The 18,252-nt window shown below is 44.7% G+C and overlaps 1 protein-coding gene across 1 annotated transcript in view; it reads left to right on the top strand.

The window, feature by feature from the left end:
• XPNPEP1 (X-prolyl aminopeptidase 1) overlaps positions 1–18,252 on the top strand; it is a 534,678-nt gene that overhangs the window by 420,319 nt on the left and 96,107 nt on the right. The window contains exon 16 of the mRNA XM_086922757.1: positions 8,478–8,538. Coding sequence (XP_086778883.1) covers positions 8,478–8,538 — 61 coding nt within the window. The remainder of the gene's footprint in view (positions 1–8,477; positions 8,539–18,252) is intronic.

The raw sequence follows: 18,252 nt of genomic DNA, 5'->3' as shown, positions 1-18,252 counted from the left end.
TTGTGTCTCGTAGTGCCGAGGGCTCCTGCCGCTTCTTTCTGCCACCTTCCCCAGGTGTCCTGTTCGGCATGCCACTCCCGGTGTCTCTCGGGCCACCATTTTTGTTTCAGCCTCCGCCTTCAGCGCGATTCGGCCTGTTGTATTGATGCACACTGCATCCAGGGTCAACCTGTGTGTGCCTCAATGGTCGTGAGGCAATCACCCTCCTCTTTTTAGCCTTGATGCCTGCTCATTCTGCCGGATTATTGATGGATTGCCTGCCAAGTCTGCAGAGCCTCAAAGTGTGGCGGTCATCTTGCAGCCGGGCTAACCAGCGCCACCCTTTGCAAGAGACATTTAGTTGCTTAATATTGTAAAATCTAGGTAGAAAATGAAATTATATTCTTCCCCACCTTCCATTTCTCTTCAGGTGTCAAAACCATTTCATGTAAAAAGGCATACTCTGAAGAACAACTGTTCTCCACAAGGCTATTGCAAAAGCCCCAACATTGCTGAGCTACAAGTGATAACTCCCACTTCTTTTTGGCTTTAGAAAAAGATTCAAAGTCTGGTGTTGCACCCCATTCTTGATCTAAAATGTGTCCAAGAACGGGTCAGTATTGCGTTCTTTTAATTGGGTTGAAGTTGGTTCTGTGAGACTTCTCTAAATGCACGGCTGTAGCATTGGTACTACAGGAAAGATGTATATGGCCATACCATCCGCTTTGGGAAAGCCAGGTCTATGGCAGTCCTCCTACTAAGACTTGTACCTTTTGGGAGGCACAACATCATGTGACTTTCTAGATCGGAGTTCTGATTAGATAGGTGCCTACTTCAAGAATGTCCGGAAGACAGAAAAGGTGCCAGAAAATTGATACCAGAAACTGGAGACTGGGAAGAGAAGTTTGACGGACTGTGCTACTCTGCTAGTCAGACAAACTAGTTTATACTGGTGCAAGAAAGGGAGCGTGTTGAGGGGAGACGTATTTCAGAAACTTCCCTCTACTGTCAGTTGACACAGATGCCTCATTGGAAGATAGAGAGCCTACATGGGTGGCCTTTCTTTCACCAGTTGAGAAATCATATGGTGTCAATAGGCTACAGTCTTTCCACTCTGTAATCTGTCTTCTGTCAATTTTAGCAACAACACTGTGCTACAAATAGACAACACAACAACCATGCACTATGTCAACAAAATAAGGCCGTGGGGCAAGTTTAGTAATCCTTCCGAGGGAAGCATTGTCTGTTTTGAACAGGGTTCTGGTGAGAATAAATTTCCTAATGGTGGTCCTTCTTTATGGTTTATAGAAGGGGAAAGCAGTCCTCTTCTAGAAAAGCACAAGTGGGTGCTAAATGACAGTGTATTGCAACGTCATGTGTGGCAGGGCTTTCCTAGTAAATCATACATGTTTTATGAAAGCTAGGCCTGATTGTATGTAACATGAAGGGCACTGACGCTTTACAGTGTATATGTGTAAGACTTGGGGCTTAAAGAACTAATATTCTAAATATTGATACTAGCTAACAGTGTGTGCGAGATCGCCATATAATTTCAGCTGGAGGTTGACATTAGTCGTGCTAACACCAATGGCCCAAACCCAGCAGAAAGGAATGTTCCATTCTCAACTCTAGAGGATATGTGTAGTGATTAGAACTATAACACCAATTGAATACAGTTGTTTGCTGTTCGAGCACATCTCTAACATAAGCATTGTTAGTATTCTGAAGTGCAGATATAGAAAAGATTGTGTAGGAGCTACCCGTTACCTCTCCATTGAGAGTCATTGAGGGAAAAGGTATAAGGAGACCTGCTTATAGGAAAAGTCCCCTCTCATACCTCTTTTGTTCTCAATCCCAATCATTATTTTTTCTTTATAGGGTCTGAAGAATGTGTCTCCACAGTCCGAAAACAATCTCCCCTTCGGGACCTTAATATTTATTTTTCAAACATATGGGGAAATGCACATTTCAGATCTTCAGCACCTTTTATGTAAAGTGGGTATTCTTGCAGCAGTAACATCAGCTAGAAGGTTGCATGAACTTAAAGCTTTCTATTTGGTGGAACCCTATTTCGTTTTTACCGTAACAAGGATTCCTAAAGATTTTATCCTTATTTTCTATGCCCAGTATTTTAGGATTTTCACATCAGTCAAATAGTTTTGTTCCAAACATCTTTCCAAATGTTTAATCTCTGGCAGAAAAATTGATCCATACCATGAGTGTGAAAAAAGCCCTAAATTCTTCTTGGACAGAACCAAATCTATTAGAAAGTCCTTTAAAGAAACCATAGCTAGATTAATAGTTTCATGTACCATTTCTTAATACCAAAACGCTAATAGACCCGTTCTGGTTAAGCCTTACGCATATTTTCCGTTTGCCTTGATGCGAAGTGTCACGATCCTCTGTGTTTGCAGATTGGCAACTTGGAGCTCTGTGCATACGTTTGACAGACATTACTCTATTCACTTCGACTGTAAATGATCAGGTAGGATGGGTTTCCTTGTGCAATTTATTTGTGTAAAAGTTATTGTATTATTTCTGCCTTTGGAACACTCCGCCTGGATAATTGAGCATAATGTAGCTTGCTATTCTATTCACCTTTCTGATAGAAACTATTAGGTACAGATTCGTCACCTTTTGAACATTCCCCTGGTGTCAGACTAGATCTAGAAACTTTTTAACAGTGCCTCTGCATGCCCATAGGCGGCACCATGTGGTGCCACACTGACTGTTCCGCTACCATTCTTGCTGGCTTGGTAGACCATAACATTGTATAGCTGGCTCTTGTAAATTGTGTGGCAGGGATTATGACCTATCATTCTCTCGCTGCCACACCTTCCACTATCTCTCCAAGCAACTGATGGAGGACAATTTCTCCATTTTGCGTCAGGGTGAACTGATAGAGACATCCACTGGAAGGAGAAAGTCAAAAAGCTCACACTGACACATGTCTTGTCTGCCCTCAACCTTGGAGATTGGATTGTGGTGTTTGACTTGCATTTCCATATATCTGTCCTGTGGGCACTACCTGTGGTGCATGGTAAGACAGGACCATTTCAGTTGACTGTGCTCCCCATTGGTCTCCTGGTGGTAGGATTGTTGAATGCCAGGGCGGGCTAGCTCTGCCTTCTGTGCCTATTGGATCATTAGTAGCAATGAAACCCGAAGGTGGCGCATGGTGTCTTCCACGAATGGGGAGAACCTTGGCTGGATGTGGCTTCCACTGTCAAAAACACGCTATGTCAGTAATTCTTTGTGTTGGAGTTTTCAAGGTGTTTCTTGCTCAGATAAGCGTTCTGCTTCGATTGGACCTCGGGGCTCGTATGACTTTCGGCTGATGTCACTCCAGCCCCAAATTCTCAAGATCAGCTCAAGTCATCCTAGTGGCCCCAGATTGGCTATAGAGAGTATGGTATCAAACACCCCTGGACTTAAGCATGTCTTTTGACCCGGCTACCCCTCTGGGAGGATCTGCTGTTGTAGCACCAATCAGGGTTCTGTAAGCAGGCCTTTGCAATCTCCACCGTCATGCTTGGAGATTGAGCGGTGGCAGGTGACCACCTTCAACCTTCCTCCGGAGGTGGTTGATGTCATTTAGGCAGCTGTTATAAATCTGTCATTTGGACAAATATGGGCTTTGCACTGTACTCGGCTGGTAGACTTCTCCTGAGTATGAACTCTCATCTCCAATGGCTGGGGTATTGCAGGATGTTGCTCCTTATCATGTCGTAATAATGAAGGCACCTGAGTTGCTTGATCTGCAGTTACCTACAGCGGAGTTAAAATCTAACATCCTGACAGAGGTTCTAAACACATCTTCTGCAGTTTCTGACCCTCTTCTACCCTTCAATGAGGCTTTAACAGAGCCTATTTTAGAAGTCTTGCAAAAACCCTTGCCTGTTCCTGCAGTTTCCCAGTCCATTGCAAGAAGGTACAGACCTGCTCCTGGGTATCCAGCGTTTCTGTCTTCTCATCCGTCACCTGAAAGCTTGATGGTCCTGGCTTCTTGCTCGAAGCAATCTTCTGAATCATTTCCTACTATACCAAGTGATGGGGATTCTAAAAAAATTAGAGCAAGTGGCAAAGAAGGTATTTTCTTCTGCGAGTATGGCACTAAAGTCCACTAATGCTACCTGTCTACTTGTGAGGTATATCTAAGCTCTGATGGACTCAGTAAAGCAATTAGCTCCAAAGTTGCTTTTAGATGACAGGAATAATTTCCTGGAGGTCCTTTCTGATTCTCAGGCTGCGGCCCGTCAAGTGATACATTCGGGTCTGGACACTGCTAACTCTGTGGCTCGTGTAATGGGGTCTTCTGTAGCTACAAGAAGACAAGCTTGGCTCAGGTCGTCTGGATTTTCTCCTGATGTTCAGGCAACTCTGCTGGATTTTCCCTTTGATGGGTCGAGACGGGTCGAGACTGTTTGGCACTAAAGCGGACTCTGCCTTGCAATGCTTTAAGGATAGCTGAGCGACTGCATGATCTGGGCCTTAAAACGCAGTCTAGAGGATACAGCTATAAGCGGTATCAGGGATTTGGAAGGACTGTTTCCTTTCGGGGCCGTCAACAGTCTCAACAGAGCTAAGAGCAGAATTCTTTGTACAAATCGTACAGGGGTAAAATAGAGGACATCCTAGGGGAACCACCATGCAGCAGTCCTCCTCTCCTCTTCTCCACCCCGCCACCGTTGGTGCCTCAGATAAGCAGTTCTAGATCCCCCATCTTAGAACATGTTGATCCAGTAGAGGTCGGGTGTCCCATTTTCTACATAGGTTGGAAATCGATTACTTCAGACCATTGGGTTTTAAATCTTGTAGAGAATGGGTACGCCTTCCCATTTTTAGAGTTCCCTCCTCCTTACCCTCCTCGCCAGGGTTGGTGCTAAGAGGACCACTTACTGCTTTTGCAGCAAGAGGTTCTTACCTTGTTACAGAAAGGTGCGATAGAGGTGGTTCCAGCGCAGGAGAGGGGTCAGGGGTGCTACTCCCGGTATTTCCTGATCCGCAAAAAGGACGGTCGATTGAGGCTGATCTTGGACCTCAGAAAGTTTGAATCTTTACCTCAGGCAGGAAAAGTAAAAAATGTTGACCTTAGCTTAGGTTCTTTTTGCGCTGCAAAAGGGAGACTGGATGGTGTCCGTCGATATGCAGGATGCAAATTTTCATCTTCCCATCCTGAAGTAGCATCAGAAGTATCTCCGGTTCACGGTGGGGTCGCAACACTACCAGTTTGCGGTTCTTCCGTTTGGTTTGACTTCTGCACCACGGGTCTGTACAAAGGTGATGGCGGTGGTAGCGGCACATCTCAGAAGGTATTGGGTTCCTGTTTTCCCCTATTTCTGTAGTTCCCAAACTGTGTGCCGCAGCACCCCGGTGCGCCGTTAGGAGTAGCCAGGGGCGCCTCACACGATTTGGGAAAGACAGCGTGTGCTCAGGAAGCTTGAGCTGCTAATTATGTAGTTGTGAGAATGTGAACAATTAACTACATCTCAGCCTGAAGGCAGCAAGTGAAGCTCATTTAAATTGCACTCCGCTGCAGCTCATCACACGGGGGAGTTACAAATGCTACCTTTCTAATCCGGAATCATGATGTTGCCCAAGAGGGCACGTCCGCTCTACACGCGTAGGACGGGTTTTCTCGTAGGCTCCGCATATGCAGCAGCCAACAGACAGTCGAGCTCGAGTTCAGCTGTGCCTCTGAGGACCCTTTTCCTAACTTACAAGTAGGGTGTTTGCATACTAGAATACTTCTTGCTTTAAGGTTAACTGGACAGAAGGGGGACATGAAAAAACTCTTGACCCCCAAGCCGGTGTGTTTATTTTGGCTGCTGTTCCTGCACATTGTTCTGTGAAGAAACATCGTGCCGGGATTTATTAGGTTGAAAATCCATTGGGCAAACTCTCTGTGGAACTAGGCCTCCTTGCAGCCTGGATTAGTTTTCCGCCCTTAGTCTGACCCTCAGCCAAGGCCAGGCAGGACGAATGTAATAAAGAACCTGTTTCTTCCTCAGGCTCAGTGAAAGCAGTTCCTCCTTCTTCCCTCATTATATTTCGAGTGACAAGACACTTTTGTCCGATTCAGAAAAGATTCCTTTGAACTCGGGATAAAGATTTTGGAGCTCATTCTGAGCTGTCTGATATGGTTATTTCTGCTTTACTTTGGGTTAATTACTGCTGCACAATTAGCATCTTTACTGATTGTGGAGTTCAAAACAATCAAACAAAGTGTGTTTCTGCTCACATTTTCACTTGGGAAATATAAACGGAGAAGTACCTGCAATTCATGGATTACACGCTGTTAAATCACCCCAGACTGGGCCACCTATGTTTTAGATCTGGGAATAGGAGTGCGGCAGAGTGATGACAGAAATGCAGAAATAAGTGACACCAAGACTTTCAGTCTGAGAAAACAAGAGCAAGCAGTAGGTGGAAGAAGGAATACCTGAGGGTAAAACAATGTGTGAAAGAATCAAAGGGGAAGAGAAGGAAAGCAGGGCATAAAGGCAGAGAGCGGGGCGAAATACAATGTATGAAGAGGAAAGGCAGCAACAAGAGGTGGAGAAAAGAACAGGATTAGGGAATAGAAGACGCTTTAGCTTTTTCATAATTGAAAGTTTAACAAAGCATCATTACCTGACCATATACAGATACAGCAAGGTTTGCAACAATGCAAGCTTCCTTTAATGCAAAGAACAGGCACGCCTATAGCTGCTCTTTGGCTCTATTTTAGTGTTTAGTAGTGCATTCTAGGGCTTGTAGTTTGTCTTTGTTACAATATGAGTATCATCTCACAACTCATGGCAAGCAAGAGTTAATAGGTGACTCTGAGTCTGAGAGTATTAGGGTGGGCAGCGGGGCAGTGCATGTGCAGGGAGGCCAGGAAGTGCCAAAAAGCCAAGTGTTGCAGCCCACATTTTAATTCATGTGCCATTATAGAGTAAGCATCATTGATAATTAGGTGGCTGCTTGGCTCTGACGGCTCAGAGTGAGCTTTAAAATTCGGCTGCAAAACTTGGCTTTGGCAATCGCTGGCCTCGCTGCACATGCCCAGGATTTGCTTCTTCACTGGCAGCAGCATTTTGCATGACAGTGCTTACTTCATTTATTACTGAGGTGACATGGTGGTGAAAAAAACGATGGATTGGGATGCGGCCTGAGTAATTGCCAGTAGTTGAGATTAAATCAAGCATTCCAACCATCACCTTGTTCTTTGTACTTCACTTATTTGGAATACTCATCGCCTTCATCCCAATTAATTTCAGAGCTAAAATGGGAAGTACTTCTGAGGTCGGGCTTACATCCCCCCATCGGTTAAAAAAAGTGACATGATGGGGAGCCATGGCCAACTGCCAATTTGGTCAAGGGAGCCACAGGTCGAAAAAGTTTGGGAACCACTGCCCTATTTGGACGACTGGCTGTTGAAAGCCAAGTCTCCGGAGATGGTGTTGCACCACTTGCAAGCGACAACTGATCTGTTGTTTAAATTGGGTTTCTTGATAAATGTACCCAAATCTCACCTTGTGCCTTCTCAGTGCAGCCTGTTCATAGGGGCAAAACTGGACTCTACTGTGTGTCGGGCATTTCCGCCTCCACAGAGGATTCTCGACATTAAGGAGATGATTCCATTATTTCACAATGGAGCCGTTGTTCCAGTCCTGAAGGTTCTAAATCTGCTTGGTCTGTTCGCTTCCTGCATACTGTTGGTCAGTAATGTACGCTGGCATATGAGGGCACTCCAGTATTGCCTCCGCAGTCAGTGGTATCAACACAACAGAGATCTCGGGGAGAAGGTCAGAATCTCCAGATGCTGCCGCGGATCTGACTTGGTGGAGTGTGCAAGGCAACCTGTCTCCAGGAAAGCCCTTTCAGCCTCCTCCGCCAGTGGCCACAGTGATCACGGATGCTTCCACTCTAGGGTGGGGTGGCTCATCTGGGGGATCTGAAGGTCAAAGGACTTTGGTCTTGAAAGGAAAGGTTGCTTCACTTCAACCTTCTGGAATTGCGGTCGATACGTTTGGCAATAAAGGCTTTCCTTCCTTCCCTTCGTGATCAGTCGGTTCCGGTCCTGGCGGGTAACACTACCACAATGTGGTACATAAACAAACAGGGAGGAGTGGGGTCGTATCGTCTCTGTCGAGAGGCTCTGCGTCTCTGGTCCTGGACTCCGGTCCATCAGATTTGTGTGTTTGCAAATCTAGCCGGTGTGCTGAATGTTCGTGCGGACATTCTAAGTCGGCATTACTCCGCTGATCAGGAGTGGCGGCTTTATCCGGAGGTGGTCCATCACATCTTCGAGATGTGGGGATCTCCTCGGTTGGACCTATTTGCCACTCACGAGAACGCGCAGTTCCCGTTGTTCAGCAGTCTCCAGTATCTGATGCAAGGAGCTCTGGGGGATGCGTTTCAGTTGTATGAGAAATTGTAACTTCTAACAAGAATAAGAGACGATTAAGTTTGTGTGCATCTTATAATTCAAATCTTGTTTTCTCTTTTGAAAGGGATGGAACCACAGATGTGACACGAACCATGCACTTTGGCACACCTACAGCTTTTGAAAAGGTAATATCTTCTATTTATATTGGAATAGACAAAAGAGTAATGAAGAGAATGGAACTGGTTACTGATTGCTAATGTTGAAAAATTAGCTTAAAGGAGAACTATGGTGAACCTTTATTGCCAAATGTATGTAATGTGGTTTAGGCTCAAGTAAGCCTTATAAGGGTGATTTGATTTCAGTATGTTTTAGCAACATTCAGTGTGTTTGTATCTGAGCAAGAGAGAATTATGGCCGGCATCAGTTAAGGTGATCTCCTTATTTTTTGTTGACTTGAAGACTCATGCCACTTGATTTTGTAATAGGTGACCTGTAGACTTTGACATTGGTTACATTTAAATTTGGATTTCTGTTCTCCCATCCAAATTAAGCTGATCACGTGTTGATAAAGTGGACTCCCACAAGCGAGAGTCAAAAACTGAATGCACCACTTGTTTGCAGATATCCGTTTACAGTGTACATGCCTTAACTTGTTTACATTTTTCTATACGATCTTTTTTTGTGAAACGGTTCGTATGTAATCAGCCTATAGGCACTGTGTAACTGTTCTTATGTAAAGTCCTCTGACACCCATTGGGTCTTTTTCATAGTATTTAAAAAGCCAGCGAAGTTAGTTAAAGATGCACACAATTCCAAATATTCTTGAATAGGTGACATATGTTTGAACATAACTTCATTCAAGATTTGTGAGGTCACCTGTAGTCTTTATTGCCTAGTAATTAGTTGATGCAGAGATTGCATACATGTGGTGTTCCCTGTGGGGGATTTGTCCCGTTGCTGAGACAGGTGTGTCTAAATACCAGTTTTATTCTCTGGCTTATTGTGTGTTAGAGTTTTGATGTAGCTTAACCTTTCACCCATTTCAATGGCACTCTGGCCCTGTTTGAAGTCTAATGTAGGGATGGAGAGTGCGCCTGTCTGTGGTTAAATCATAGGACACCTAGGCTCATCTCGTGGCTTTGTGTTTGTACTGCTATTTTAATTGTGCGGTTTAATCCCCAAAATGTGTCCAATATTTAAATTTCTTACTCCTATTGCTAGAGTGGTCATGTGTTCTCAATCTTGTTCAGCATGTGCTCCCCCATGCTCCTACTTGCTATTTTGTAATTGTGAGTCATCCCAAATACTGGCAACCTTTGCTAATATGCAGTGGAGAACCTTGTATCCTGAGCCGTTCACACTCGTTGGGATGCGTCCTTGTCGAAGTATTGGTCTGTTGTTTTAACTTTGCCCATGAAGGCTACAAAGACTGAGTTTAGGATTGAAGGAAAAGTCGGAAGAAGGGCTGTCTGGGACGGATTGTGAAGGACAAGGAAGGGATGGAATATTCGGCTGTGTGTGTTGGTCAAAATTCTTTTGAATTGAGATGTCGCCTGCCATCTGGGAAGCAGGGTAGTGGAAGGGTGGTTTAGCATAGATCTGAAAAAGACTGATGGTAGGCGAAGTCATGAAAGGTCTTATGAGGAAATGTGGGACGAGTGAGCTTCAAAGGATTGGAGGGAGCTAGGATGACTGTGAACGAGGCAAGGAGAGACGGCAGGGATGGATGAGAATTATGAGGGAGGATGAAAGTGGGGACAAATTGGAAGTGAGTAGGAGTTGATAACCCTAGAGGGAGGCATGATGATGGGGTATAAGGATGGAACAGAAGTGAGCGATAGAGAGTGTGTGAAAAACATACCGTGTGAGTGAGGGGAAGAATGAGGGAGCGAGAGCCGGATAAAGAGTGAATGAATGTAATAGTGCCAGGAATGACTGAGGGAGAAACAAGTATTAAGAAAGGAGTAGGAATTGATGGATGGATGGATGGAGCGAGCAACAGGGTGAAATTGTTTGTGATGTAGAGACGAATAGGGATTTTATAACTAGCTAGGTGTGGCAGGTAGGAAATGAGTGAGACTGATAGGGAGTGAGGAAGGAGTAGAGTTTGAGGGAGATTACGCAGGAGTGAGGAAAGGGTTGGAGGTGAGAGTGATTAAGGGCTAGGACCGAGGAAGCGTTAGGGTGTGAATAATGTGGACTTGAGTAGCAAGGGAGTGATTGTGAATGTTTCAGGAAGGCATCGAGCGTGAGGATGGAGGGAGAAAAATGTGAGCGGGAGAGGCATAGCCTTCCTGTTAATGCGCTTACATCCACTAACTTTATGGTTCGCGCCCTTAATCTTCAAGTTGTTACTATTAAACTCTTGCACATGTAATATATAAATTAATTATAGGCCTCATGTAAAGTCTGGCGGCTAGCCCGCCAGTTTGGCAGGTCATCAGGCCACCAGTCCCACAATGGAAGATTGCCTGTTAGATTTAGAAATCCCCTCCTACATGGTGGGATCTCAGTGGAGCTACAACTTTGGCAGCTCTATTGAAGGAACTGATTCTTTGCCATGTTTGATATGCAATTTTGGCAAAATACTTTGTCCTCCAAATACGTTCTCCCAAAGTTAGAGTTTGTACTTGAAAAACACATTTTTTGCAATACGCATCAGGCCCTTATGTGATTCTTTTCCATACCTGCCACTCTGTGTTTTTCTTGCTTGGTACCCCATGTCTCACTTGACGATCCTGGATAGAGAATGAGTGATAATTGTGCCACCCTAAATAGGGTGTGGGGACTGCAACTATGACTCAACGATTCTGTGTTTGGTAGACCACCAGGCCAAAGATTTCTGTCAACAGAGCCAGCAGCCAAGGCTTCCTCTGCCGAAACCCAGCTGTTCTCGCAGTTCAGAATGGGGCGGAATGACCCCGAGTTTGGTGGAATAGTGCATCCCTGTTTGGTAGATCCACCATTCCAACAAACTGTAAATAGCCTGCATGACTTCCTCAAAAGCATTTTTTTTGCGTGAAAAAGATTCTGCCTGGTAGAAATGTGCCCTTTGATTCTCGAATGAAACTGAGGCATAAGTAAAAATAATTTACCTTGAGTTACTCAAGAATTAATTTTAATTCGTTCTAATTCTGACATCAAGAAATCACATGCCAGTTCATCTTCACCCTTTACCAGTTCGTTCTGAAAGTTGCTCAGTGCATGCGCAGTAAGTATGCAGGTGCCTCTCAAATACGCTGTAAAACACCCCCCCACTCCTCATTGTCATTGTTGTGAACATACACATTTGCAAGTCATAAGATATTTTGCCGTCTTTTGAAGCTACAGCTTTAAGTGTCACTGGAACAACGCTCGTACTTCCTTTCACTTCTAATTCATTTTGTCTGAGAATATCCACCGCAGTGCATTCTACCGTGGCAACCCTGTGAAGCCTCTAATCATTGCTAATGTGTCGGTTCCCACTCCTGTGGCCTTTCTTATTATGCCCGTTGCCAATTACTAACTGACAATTCATTTCTTCCTTTTTATAGTTATTCAGGTAATATGTTTTACTGCAAAATTAAATGACTGAAGTGAACACTTAGTTAAAAAAAAAAAAAACAACACCAAATCTGCCACTGAAGAAAATCTATGTACGTGGCCTTCTTAACAGAAAAAGGTTTATAGAAATACATAACATTTACTAGACTAATCAAATATGATTAATTTAACACGAGGGCCTGTGTTACAGAAGTGCGCCAGGGGCGCACCAGGCGTTCACTTTGTGTGCCCCCGGGGCACAGAAGCTTGTGCGGTCCCTTCTGTAATACATATAACGTTGGCACACGTTTTGCACCAGCGCTGTTTTAAGAGGGAGTTCTCTCATTTGCATGGGGTCATGGCCACATACAAATGAGGGAATCGCTTTACCTGGATGTGGTCACAGAGGTAAAGAAGCTGTCAGGAGGCGCCACAAAAATGTGGTGCACTGTCAGTGCTTCCCCCTGATGGCAATCCTCTGGAGGGGGTCAAGGACTCCCCCCCAGACTTTACCTTGCAGATGAGTTCAGTCACTCACTGCCCCCGCCTGCAAGGGGATCTCTCTCCCCTCTAAAAAGTGCAGGCGGGTGCTACGTGAACTGTGAACCAGAGGGGCTTTAAAGCAGCCGCTCCGTATTTCAATTGAATGCATTGTTTCTAGAGTGAGTAGGATGTGTTTCTGGGCAGAAGGATTAGCTCTCATACACACACATTCTTGTTAAATCTTGTTTTAGGAATTAGATACCCACCTAAACCTCCAGGGAGAAAATGATGAGCGTTGAGTGTGATTCTGGGGATTATTTCTGTCAAGAAGTGCTCCAACACGTATCTGGCTTAAGTCATTTATCGCATTCACCTCAAGCCAACACGGTACGCAGCCTCCAGGTCGAAATCTCCTCTTGAACTGCTGCATCAGGAATCTCTGATACTCCGGATTCTATGTATTACCCTTTGCGCTTAAAGAGACAGCAAGCTCCCTGCTGGAGTACTGTTGTTACAGATAAGTACATTTTACTTCTCCCATGGCCATTCTCCCAAGTTCATAACTTGAGTGTTTTGTACTTCACTACCTACCACCAGGTGGGCATTTCAACATTTATTTACTCGAATGAGGTATGAGGTAGTGGCCTGAATATCCATTTTCGTGTCTGAGTCCAAACTACTGTGGGCTTAAAAAGTATGAATAGGTCTCAGTGTAGTAGCTTTGCATATGTCTAGGAGAGGAACATATCTAAAAAGGGCCACTGTTCCTATCTTATCACTGATGGAATGGGGGGCAGAATGTTCTTGAAGAGGCCTATGTTCCTTCACCTTTAGTACTTGGCTCTGTGGATCCTACTTTCCACACAACAGCGCCGTAGAACAATCTTATTTGACAGAGGTACACCTAAAGGTCTTCATGATATGTTTACATGCTCTGTGCTCCAGCATAAGGTACAGGTATTTCTTCACAGCTATGCTCTGCAGCATGGTGTCTCTGTTCCCCAGGCAGAAAAACCTGAAACCTGCCCATAAATACTTAAAATGTGCCAAACCAGAATTGTCAAAAATAATCTATATTTCAAAAATATCATACTCAATAAATTATTCTCTTTCAGGTACAGTGTACCTGTGTTTTAAGTGGATATGTACATGGTAAAGCGTATAAATAGCTTCAGCCAGATGATTTATTCTTCTCAGTGCTTTCCTCCGAGGGCGTGAACAGAGGGGAAGTTACTCCCATGTCCTTTGTCCAGTTTCGCGCCAACAGCTCCCAGGACGGGGTTAAACTGTACTATGCATATGGACACCAAATGTGCCCCACGTGCAGACTGAGTGGCACTGGCAGGCGCACCCACTCTGTCCCAATACCCTAAATCCTGTTTGGGAGGTGGTAACACCTCCCTGTGACAGGATGCTTATTGTTCTGCCTTCCCCTGCACAAGCTTGGCTCAGCAGCAGGAGGGCAGAATTGTCTCTCTAGTCGGCAGCAACCATTTTATGCTGTCCGGGTCTGGAATCCTGGTACTAGGGACATGGGTCGCTCTTCCAGAGCTTTGAATCATACCTCCTACACCATTTACGGTGTGGGGGTATGATTCCAACATGTTTAATACCAAACATTACAGGATTCGTTGCAGCCAGTTTCGAGATGGTCTTAGCGTAATGTGGTGCCCCTCTCTATAGTATATGGCTGCTTCACTGACAACCCGGTAGAATGGGCTCCGTAGGCTGTAGGGGTGTCCTGCTCATGCAGGGGCACCCTTTCACTTAGTACCAAGCACCCTGCCTTCAGGATTGCAAAGGCCTGCTATAGGGGTGACTCATAGATTTTAAGTGCAGTGACCCTAGATATAGTAACCCTATATCTTTAGTAAGTGGTGCTAGCTCCAACTTACACAGGCTGCAATGGACCTGAATGGTCTCTCATGGGTGGCATAATGCATGCTTCAGCCCATGGGAGACCTCTGGGGCACCTATGTACTTGGGTACCTTAGTACCATATACTAGGGACTTATAAGGGTACCCTGGTATCCAATCTGGGATGTACCCAAGTACTGAACACAACAATTTAGGGAGAAAGCAGATAGACTAGGGTCCTGATTAGCAGGATCCCAGTCAGACTAGACAGTAACAGCTAAGCACCAGGCAAAAAGTGGGGGTAACCATAGAAGCAGAGTCTACCTTTCAACACACGGCCATTCCGTACTTGGGAATTACAGTGGAGAGAAAACTAGAGGTAGTTGAAACAACCTGCCTACCCCTTTTACTTTCTAAAGGGCAATCATCAAAGTGTCATCTGACAAGATTAATATACCAAGGGGTAGCTAGTCCCAGTCCATTCTAAACACAGCCAAGGGTAAACTTGTGATCTGCAAATTAAATGCACATGACCTCCTTGGAAATGCCATCTCAGAAACAAAAGTCCGTGGGGGAGCTGTTCCTAAAAGGCAGATGACTCAAAATGAATTTTCTCTACAGTTGAGTCAAATTTACTATATTCAACAAAGATACTGAAGACATTTGCTCCCTGGTACTTATAAATAAATCCTTGCTCAGTCATTGTGAGATGTCCTTTATGGCATGTTGCGGTTAAAGGGATTGTTGAACTTTTCAAGGCCTGGAAGAGAAATGAGTAAAATGCCTGCACACTCTGCCAATCCAGCAGAAGAAAGAGTTAATAGTCTGCTTGTAGTTTTTTTTCAGAAATAACACATAGAAGTTAATTCTGTAGGTAACTCCAAGGGCTTGCTGGCTTACGTCTCTTCTAGGGTCAATGGCCTTCTGTATCTTCCTTGTTCCTAATGCCAGACTGCACATGAGACCGTTACAACATAATCTGGTAGATGAGTGGAACCAATTCACAGATCATTAGGACAACAAACTCACCCTTTCTAAGGCTGCAAAAGGATCCCTACTATGGTGGTCTCATAGCCAAATCTACTGATTGGTGTTTCTTTCCACCAGAGCACTTTAATCAGACGCTCATAAGGGATGCCTCGTTCCAGGTATGGGGTGCTCATTGCAGACGCAGGGCCTGTGGTCGACCAATAAGCAAAAATATAATCTCATCATGCTGGAGCTGCGGGCAGTCCATCTAGCCCTCAAGTCTTTTTAACCATCCATTCAAATTAGCTTGTTCCTAGTACAAACGGACAACATGACATCAATGCATATTTGAACAAACAAGGGGGAACTCGCTCCCACCCTTTATCCCTGGAAGCGCAAGTAATATGGCACTGGCTCGTAGCGAGGGCTTAACGATCTCCGCGATACACCTGCCAGTAGTCCAGAACACACAAGCAGACTTTCTAAGCTGGCACTTCACAGAACCACATGACTGAATTCTGCACAACGACATCGAAAAAGAAATTTTCAGAGAGTGGGGGCATCTGCAGATAGACCTGTTTGCAGATGAAAACAACAAAAAATGCCCAGACTTCGTATCCAGTTTTTACCGGGTAGTAACAAAGGGGAATGGCCTTTTGATCAACTTTTCATGGACCTTTCTATAAGAGTTTCCTCCAATTCTCCTGATTCCAACGACCATCAATAAACTGTACCGAGCCAAGGCATTATGATTCTAATCACTCCTGAATGGCCTCGCCAGTGCTGGTACCTGGATCTCCTCCACCTGTTCGAAAGACACACAAGAGGCTTCCATGCAGACCGGGTCTCCTCTACAAGCTAGGTGGGAAGATCTTCAGACCCCCCTTACCTCGCTGACCTTGACTTCATGGCTCCTGAATTTCTGCCACATGGACACTTACGCCTTTCAGAGGAGTGCATGGACATTCTTAGAGAATTCAAAGGCCTTCTCCTAGACACTCCTACGCTTTCAAGTGGAAGAAGTTTCACATGTGGTGTAATCCGAATGATTTTCATCCCATTCTGGGGCAAGACAACGTTTTATTAACTTATCTTCTACATTTAGCAAAATCAGGCCTGCAATTCCCATCTATTAGGGTACAACTTGCAGCCATTACTGCTTACAGAAAGTCCACTTAACAAAGATCATTCTTCCAATTTTCTGTGGTGAAGGATTTCTTAGAGAGATTAAAGAAGGTGTTCCCGCTTGTACATTTTCTCTCTCCTCCTTGGGAACAGAATGTGTTTTTTTCGAAACTCATGGGCCCCCCATTTGAGCCAATACATGAGGCATCCTTACCACATCTTACCTGGAAAGCTGCTTTTCTGGTGTCTATCACTTTGGCATGTAGGGTCAGTAAGATTCAGTCTCTCTGTGACAAAGAGCCTTACACAGTGTGCCGTAATATCAGGGTGGTGATGAGAACTCCTCCATGTTTCCCCCCACCAAGGTAGTGTCTGATTTCCACATCATCCAGATGATTTCTCTCCCTACCTTCTTTCCAAATCCTTCCACACCAACGGAAAGAGCTTTATACTCTTTACACCATGAGGGTTTTGAAATTTTATTTAGACAAATCCTAATTCATCAAACAATCTGACTGGCTATTTGTTAATTATGCTCCTATAACGGCAGGTTTCGCCTCCTCAAAACAGCCCATTTCTAGATGGATAGTTTCTTGTATCCTGTTAACCTACTAGCTGGCCAACAAACAATTACCTGCCAGACCTAAATCTTACTCTACAAGGGGCAAGGCGACAACAGCAGCCCTACTTGGAAATGTCCCCATCTCCGAAATTCCCAAAGCGGCTACTTGGAGATCAGTTCATATTTTCATGAGGCATTACTGTCTAGATTCAGACACTAAGACAGAAACCCAAGAGGTTTATTAGATGAGAACTCAAAGTAATTTGAGCTTTTGTAGCCCTTAGTATAAGCTGCATATATATCTATATTAGCATCTGTAATGGCGGACGCGCTGGCACGAAATTAAATAAACTCACTTTCTGCACCAGCAACCCCTGGGTCTACTCTTCGTCATTTGGACGTCTGACAGCCTATGCTGGCAGTGTGGCGATTTCTTGGATATATATATATATATCTATATATATATCCTTCCTTCCTTCCTTCCTTCCTTTCTTCCTTTCTTCCTTTCTTCCTTTCTTCCTTTCTTCCTTTCTTCCTTTCTTCCTTTCTTCCTTCCTTCCTTCCTTCCTTCCTTCCTTCCTTCCTTCCTTCCTTCCTTCCCTCCTTCCTTCCTTCCTTCCTTCCTTCCCCAGTAGGTATATATAGTTAGGATTTCTTTGAATAGGGATTTCTGAAAATTCTATGTTGAATAACTTTGGCGTTGAAGGATGGAATTGGCTTAAATTTTTAGGAAAATGGCACAATTTGTTTCTGAGCGTCCCCTGAAAGTTTGGGGGGGTTTCTTGAAGTGGGGGCCGAGATAAAAGGGGGTCCCAAAACGTGTTTTTAACATTGAGTTTTCCATAGGGCGGTTGGACTCACTTTTAGCTCGAACGGCTGAATGGATTTCTATGAAACTTGGCAAAATTGTAGGGACTGGTAGTCCGATGTGCCTTTGCTAGGTTTCAAGATATGTGCTCAAGTGGATTTTGAGTATTTTAGGTTCAAAAAAATATATATATCTGTGACAGCGTCCCGGTAAGCGCCCCGGTTCGCGTACCAGACGCGTAACGGAACTTTGCGAGGAGAAGCGGATTGGCTCTCGGGTGTCTGTAAACATTCTAAGCATCCCGGAGCGGCCGCCATCTTGTGTCTCGCTAGGATCGAGACACAAAGAGGTGGCCAAAACAAAGGGGGAAATGGACCATAAGGGGGCATAGTAGATCCTCCCTGACCCCCTAGGTTTGATGTGGGGGCTTTAAAAGGGCCCCGCGGGGCAAAAAAAAAAATGTTTTTTTTGCGTGGGGAGCGCCCGGTACGCGCACCGGGAAGCGGTCCGGGGAGCGTACTATGGGGAAAAAAGAATGAAAGACTTTTCAAATATTGTATGTTTATTGATCTT

This window comes from Lissotriton vulgaris, chromosome 5, assembly GCF_964263255.1.
Source record: "Lissotriton vulgaris chromosome 5, aLisVul1.2, whole genome shotgun sequence".
In the NCBI taxonomy this organism is placed as follows: Eukaryota; Metazoa; Chordata; class Amphibia; order Caudata; family Salamandridae; genus Lissotriton; species Lissotriton vulgaris.
Note: the sequence above shows the minus strand (reverse complement) of the source record. Positions and strands in the feature narration are given on the sequence as shown.